At 41.1% G+C, this 7,586-nt stretch overlaps 2 protein-coding genes across 4 annotated transcripts in view; both read right to left on the reverse strand.

Annotated features, from left to right (window-relative positions):
- LOC109467310 (trichohyalin-like) overlaps positions 1–2,058 on the reverse strand; it is a 39,872-nt gene extending 37,814 nt beyond the window's left edge. The window contains exon 1 of the mRNA XM_019765254.1: positions 1,489–2,058. The gene's annotated coding sequence lies outside the window, so the exon portion shown is untranslated. The remainder of the gene's footprint in view (positions 1–1,488) is intronic.
- Positions 2,059–3,827: 1,769 nt separating this feature from the next.
- Positions 3,828–7,586, reverse strand: part of LOC109467446 (excitatory amino acid transporter-like) — a 41,697-nt gene continuing 37,938 nt past the window's right edge. For all 3 annotated transcript variants that reach the window (XM_019765430.1, XM_019765428.1, XM_019765429.1), the window contains exons 10-11: positions 6,973–7,078; positions 3,828–6,535 (exon numbers count right to left, since the gene is read on the reverse strand). In XM_019765430.1, the coding sequence (XP_019620989.1) occupies positions 6,419–6,535; positions 6,973–7,078 (223 nt within the window). In that variant the 3' untranslated portion in view covers positions 3,828–6,418. The remainder of the gene's footprint in view (positions 6,536–6,972; positions 7,079–7,586) is intronic.

Genomic DNA, 7,586 nt, shown 5'->3' on the forward strand with positions numbered 1-7,586 from the left:
TCTGATTTTGGAGAGAAAAAAAAAAATTTTGTTGCCTTCTGACAGTGGTCACCATGCCGAAAATGGGCAAAGATGTCTGTTGCCATGCCGGAAGGTGGATGGCAGATAACTATGAAGAGAGGAGGCAAGAAAAGGCTCTGTTTCTTACTTTGATGCAGTGATATGTGATGTTGGCTATGTATATGTGATGTTCCCACTGAATCAAAACCATTTGTACAATGATAGAGTCAAAATTTTAAAATGTAAGTACCTTGTTTTTTTTGGCCCGCCTTGTTTTCTTCGCCCGCTCGCATTAGATTTGGAGTCTGTGGAAGATGTCATCCATAAAATTTTCTTGCTGTGGCCTAACTTCTGTGATGATTTACCAAACACAGGTGACTCGTGCGTAACCGTCAACCTTTCTTCAAATTACAAAACTTGGTCTATTTAAGGACTATTTGTTTTTACCCTTGCTTGGAAGGCCCTTTAAAGCTCTGTTAGCCAAACAGTTAGCAATGGTCCAAGAAGTCCCTAAGGAATGTGTTTTCTTAGCTTCAGTGATCTTGCGAAGGAGTTTGTATTGTTCCTTTTAATTTAGCGTCAACTATCTTGTCCTTCTGGTTACTTACAGATATCTCAGATAAGTAGACATAATGTACGTGCAATAATCTGGTATCTGTTATCGTTAAACCATTATCAATCTACCGTAATTGTTTAGATTTGCACTAAATGAGCTATTCGACACCTATAGATACAGAGGCACACCACCTTCCTACTGACATATAACGAAACATCCCCTTGGCGACTGCCAACTCCTGCCATAATGCTTTTGATTGATCCCTTCTTTATTTCAGGCTCATATACATATTACAACAATATAAATAGATGTGCGTGATAAATAGACATGACATTTACATCGACCGAATTAAAAAAAATAATTTTCTATAATATTAATTTTTTCTGATATCTAATTAAGTTTTTTTCCTGTGCATTTTTGACAGCGTCCCATTTTTGATAACCCTGTGCGAACAGCTTAGTCTCGATCAGGCTTCGGGAGGCGGGTGGAAAGAGCAAAAATTAGCCAAATAGAGATAGATAACATGCCGGGCGGGGGAGTTGAGTACATTTTGCCGCGCCCACACCAAGTCACCCGGCATGTTATCTCTCTCTATTTGGCCAATTTCTACTCTTTCCAGCCGCCTCCCGAAGCCTGGAAGAGGCTACGAACAGCTGACACACAGTAGGACAGCTGCCCCTCTCATGACTGCCCCTTTAAAAATAGCCTGGAAACAAGAATCTATTCCTGTCCTCCCCATGCCCTCATCGCTATATCACGCCGCAAACCCAGACTACACAATCTCAAACATATCACTCAAATATATGAATCACTTTACTGATATACAATACGTAGAAATATGACGCATTTAACACTCGTGGTTGTGAGTTAGTAGCGTTGTGTAGCTCAGAATGGTTAGTGACACGGTATGAAGAGGCGTGTACTTTACTTACCCAATTTAGAAAGCCTATCCCTCGCCGAACGATGTCGTCCTGTCGTCTGCAAGTCCCGCGCACACACTGCTGACGGAGGGTCCCTCAAACCTTGAAAACTGCACAAGGCCGCCGCGTCAAAATCCTTGCACGCTCCTCAAGAATGACGCACAGTTCTTGTCAGAAGTCTTGAAGCGTGGACGTTCCAAGAAATAAAAAAAAAACTCCAACACCCTCCGTCCACAAATAGCTCTTGAAAACCAGTCGCGAAAACGAACGCAGCGAACAAGAATAAAGCTGAATTTGGGGCGTGTCGTTCCGATGCGCTCTTCCCTTCTCCCCCGGTCACCACTACTGCATAGACAGCGCAAACATATCACGTTACAGGGTTATATATACCTCCTGACCAAAAAAGTCCGTAATCTTAAGCTTTGCCTAGTAGAACCTTCGAGCGGGAGGTTACTTTGGTATCTGTTCAAAAACCTTGGCTTGTGACGTCAGCTCAGTATTCCGTCTTAATTTGGCGAGGAGTTAGCGACGTTGATGTATGTATGGTCGAGGTTGTGGCAAAGGGGGGAGGGGGGCGCAACATCAACCGCGTTTCTTCACGCCTTTTCTGTCAACGCGCGAATGTTCTGTGTCTGTGCTGTAAGTGGTGTCCTGTAAACACAAGGCGGAACTACATTCCTCAGTCCTAGAACGGGCGGCAACATGTTTTTGTACGCAGACGATGATTGTTGCTGAAAAAATGCAAAATTCTCGATGGGAAACATTAATTATTGTTTTGGTCGTTTATATTCTATGTGACCAATAAAAATGGGTCGATTTCATTTATAAAACGTGATATCATCGTTCTAAGTTGTGACATAATAAATATTCCCAGCAAATTCATACTCTAATAGCACTGTTAACGTTTGTAAACTTTGTATACACTATGAAGAATTGATGATCAACATCGGTATACAACATGAAGGTTTTATCCCACATGTTGTGTGCCCCTCCCCCCGTGAAAGTGGTTCGGTCCGGCCGAACTTGGGCCGACTGCCAGTATGGAGGAATGTGCGGTATGACCAGCGTTTTCCAACCCCCGAGCCATCCGGCCTGCCTACAGACCTACGTGCCCGTCTGTGTATACGGCGCGTCTGAGAGCTAAGGCCACAGCAAGTAAATTCTATGGATGACATCCTCCGCAGACTCCAAATCTAATGCGAGCGGGCGAAAAAAAAACAAGGCGGCCCGAAAAAAACAGGGTTCCTACATTTTAAAATTTTGACTCAATCATTGTACAAATGGTTTTGATTCAGTGGGAACATCACATATACACAGCCAGCATCACAAATCACTGCACCAAAAACATTAACTCAGAGTCTTTTCTTGTCTCCTCTCTTCATAGTTATCTGCCATCCACACGGCAACAGAAATATTTGCCCATTTTCGTCAATGTTGACCGCTGTCAGAAGGCAACAAAATTTCTTGTTTTTTTTCCAAAATCAGGCGAAAATTAATGCGCGCGTTGATGTCATCCATAAAAATTACTTGCCGTGGCCTAAAGGCATCCAATACGATTTCAGAGCAGCAAATCTGAAAATATTCTGAAAAAGGCAATCTTGATGATATCGACACATACTGATTCACATCAGCACATTTTAATCAGTAAGTATATTATTCTTTGGGTAATTAAAAATGCAGAAACAAGCCTTAAGATTACTCTTTTATTTTATGGGTGGTACCCTAAAAATCAGCCAAGGGCTATTTTCCAGTAACAATTTTTCCGTCAGAATTTGGGGATTTTTGCTCCATGAGGGTCAATAAACGCTGGGATAGTGTTGTTTTAACTCAGTATGACACAAAGTCAGTAAAATAAGGGACTAGAATATTGACTTTGAAAAATCGGGTTTCCAAGCCCTAAAAACCTGCATTGGGTGCCTTTAAAATTCTACAAACAGATTCTGTAAAGTGTCGAGAATTGTGATTTCATGTATCATTTTTCATCTCATAAACAAAGAGTGATGAAAAGATATTAACGCAGCTTTGGTTGTTTTCCCAACCCCTTCCGCCATGGTGCCCCTATCCCCCTCTAGATGTACATTGACAAGTGCATCGATACGTCCGACATGTAATACTGTAAAAACCTCACGGGTACTTTTTTCTACCCTGTGCCCCTTTACTCAGCTGTTACTATTATGTTGTTGGATAATTGCATGTCCTCCGCAATGGTAACAGAAATAGCCTAGCAAGTAATGAAACTCGAAGGGAGTTGTAACGATGGGTAAGATCGCTAGATGGCGCTTTTCAACAAGATGCACATCATTGGAAAGAAAAGAGGCACAAGAAAAAGTACTAGTCTTTTGGCAACGTGATGAAACACTTATTGACAAAAACTTTATTTCCTCGGTGTTATAACGTACCACAACATTAGGGTTACACTTCGTGACACCAAACTATATACAAAGACTGTTCAGATGATTACTCGATGAGAGTTGAGGGCTGCCAAGGTTCCATAATGGTACAATTCAGAACATCAAAACGTTGAATCATTTTAGCGTGTCTGGGATAGTTTTAAATTTGAATATTAATTTTTCATTGGCCCACCCGAAAGGTACATTTTATCAAACAACATCAGCACCCATAGTTACTGGATTTGATTGGTGGATTTCAATGATGTCAAAATAACCGTCTTAACGGTCCTTTACTTTCAAAAAGATTTGGTCGACGAAATCTTTTCAGTCACAAATAGATATTTCCTTCACTTAGAATTCTTAGAACCTTGTTGTCCCAACAACTCTACATCGAGAAAACAGCTATTTCAAATTTCGTCAAATGAATGACGTTGTTTTTAATCCACAAACATTTCGTTTCACCAACATCTTATGCCCAATAAATTTGTTTTTTTCGAGGCTTCGTACACAAATGGTGACGACATCGAAACGCGAAGAAATGCTCAGCTTCAAAGAGGTGTCTTTCTGTCTGAAATATGACAGATAATTAATAAATGCCTTAAATTGGCCAAAGTGTAATACTATTACACCAGTGACTACAGCGTAAGAAATTACTGCGAAAGCATCTTGTTGAAAAACAGCTTGGAAAGCCCAACCATTAACAGATGATAAAATGTGGATGTTTTGTTTCAATTGAGCATTCCTTCGTTCCACAAAGACACAGTCTATCCCCACAAAATACTCATCACAGATATGATGACTTGGTCCAACATTCACATGTACTTTTCTCTAGCTAAACGTTATTTTTCATACTATAACCTCTCCGTAGTCACGTTAAAGTCTAGTCAGCGTATACAGTTAAGCATACATACCATATCCTCAAGTCACATTCCAGCTACTTGTATACTTGTAAACGACCGCACACTAATATCGTTTCGTCCTGGACTTTTTCAGGACTGATGTTGTGTCTACAAAATACATTTTTTTATGTAACACGTAAGCTAAATCATGAAAAAAATCGTGTATTGTTTTTGCACCATTTTGACTACATGGATTTTACGACAATTCAATTTTTCGACGTCTTCAATTTTGAGGTCCATTCTGGCATCGTCACCTTTTTTACCGGTTCCTGTGCACAGAAATATTGTCGCTATTGCTACCTAAACATTCAAATACTGTGACATAGCATTCCTCAAATATAGTCAATTTGAGGCTGTCGTTATGCTTTACATTCTATGGCAAAGAAAATAACTTGTTATGTTATGCTATACTTGTACATTTTTACTAAAGTCAGTTAACAGCTAACAGTATGACAAATAAACGTTACTCACACACTATAAACATCGAATTTTTTTGTTGAGAATACTATGATTCACCAATACTTTTATACACTATTTGAAACCAACACATTTATTGTAAGTATCCCGGACACACCCCTACATGACAACTATAATCCCCTCTACTGAAATATCCTGCCTACCAAAAACTACCTGTGAATTTCGACATTGAAAATATTTTCAGAAATCTACAAGTACAAAAGATCATCCTACAAAACCAGACATATCTTACAAGAACGCTGTTAACTCTTGTAAATAATGTATGTACATTAGAGATGTTTACTTACGGACCCTGAATACCGTACTAGGCATTCAAGATGGCGGCCTGCTAGTGACAGATACTCAGGGTCAAAGGTCACTGTGAAGTGTGGGTTGATGGGAGATTTTATGTAAACCGATATTATAACAAGACCTCGTTTCGTTCGACTTCAGATGTAGAATTGAAACTACATTCTAGCAGTGTCTTGCATTGTTAGGTTCAAAATGATGATCCAGTCTGTTTTGTTCAAAGTAGAAAATATTGTTTCACCCAATGTTTGGGTGCCCAATGTCTGGAATTCTCCTGTTGAATTCATGTGTGCAATATCTACATAGCTTGTACTTAGGACTAACATCACCAGTGTACGACAAACGTTACCAACCTAGATATCCGTATCTGAAGTATTTTGGACCGCAACCATTAGGCACTGTGACATTTGTTGGTAAGGTAGGATCTTACTTTGGTGACGCCTCCGATCCTCAATAATATAGATACGATTCATTTCGTGTTATTGGAGCAAGAAAATCTCATCTGCATTGGTGAAAAACGTTATATCATAATCAAGTTAACATTGTTCCAAGACTACCCTGGTCGGGGGAAGGTACAGGCTTCCGAGAACCCCTGCCCCCTGGAGTCACGTGTTCATAATGTCACGTGTTCAAAGTAGTGGGTCAGTAACTTTGAGGAAGGTCGAAGAGACGCTCCTAGATACCTTCCCTTGAGTTTGAAACAACGTTAGCTAGATCATGAATGTGTTATGATGCCTATTATTAATATGTAAGAACAAAAAGTGTCAAAATGACGCGGTTGTATCTTGTCTTCCAGAGGGAAAACATTGCTAACTAAGAGGAAGATCTTAGAACCCTTAAGCAATTGGCAGGCTGCTTCCCAGCTGGCTGCTATACATCCACCTCAGATCACACGGTGCTCTCGGCCTGGGAGTGGGCAGGGCTGGCTGGCGGAGGGTTCGCCTTCACATGGCCGTTTCCGGACTTGTCTCCACCAGGAGCGCCATCTATCGCCACCATATGGAGCTGCAGAAAAGGAAAATATGCTCTCACATTGAGAAAGCTCAGTCTCGCGAACTTAGCTTTTGGGGCGAAATCGTACGACATTTTGCGAGAATTACGTGGCTGGGCGTGACAGTATATCTCCTAATTATTTTATTTCTTCAGCACCGTCAGCCGACAGGTTCTGCTTTTGCTCCATACACGTTTTACAATAAGCTCTCATGTGATGAAGCCATCTAAGCTTCCCCTATTCCCGTTGTGTCTAGAACCGTATCTTTTTAGTCCTATATCTGTATAGGTTAGGGTTAGGATCAGCCACCGTTACCGATAGTCAACGCGTATCCAAGAACATAGATTTGCCCTATGCACGGTTATGGATACGCGTGGACTACCCACAACTGTGCCTGAGCATATAGCATCCCAGTCTCAGTCCCCAGAAGGTTCTAAGCCACATTACCCACCTGTTGTTCCCTGTCGGCGGCCTCCAGGTCTGCCCGGGACAGATGGTACACGATACCGGCACCCACGGCGTCGCCGAGCACGTTGATCGATGTTCGGAACCGATCCCTACAACATACAAACACTCGGTTAAAGAGACTGTCGCATGTAGCAAAATATGACCTTCCGAACACCCCCCAACCATGGTTAGAAGTAGGTCGAGAACCGCCGCCTATGGTTAGCTACTACAATATAGTTTTCGGCGAAGTTGGCCGAATTCGGTTGTCCCAGTCGAAGATAGTCAGTGATCGGGGCGTGTTAAATTTGACTCACATTCAACTCAAATTCGATTCGGTTCGTATAGAAAGGTAGAAATGGCCTAAATCTGGTCAAACTGCTCCCGAACTTGAGCCAGGCTTGGTTGGTTGTTGGTCGGGGGAAACTTCTGAATGTGTGACAGGGGCTTTAGGGAGCTAGTCAAATAACTGCTTCTTTGTAGCTGATTCTTTGTGACAACAGGAAATTGTATTTTACAGGGCGCGTGTGAATAAACCATATATATATATATATATATATATATATATATATATATATATATATATATATATATAGTAGTAGAGAGAGAGAGAGAGAGAGA

This window comes from Branchiostoma belcheri, unplaced genomic scaffold, assembly GCF_001625305.1.
Source record: "Branchiostoma belcheri isolate BF01 breed outbred unplaced genomic scaffold, Haploidv18h27 scaffold18, whole genome shotgun sequence".
Lineage (NCBI taxonomy): Eukaryota > Metazoa > Chordata > Leptocardii > Amphioxiformes > Branchiostomatidae > Branchiostoma > Branchiostoma belcheri.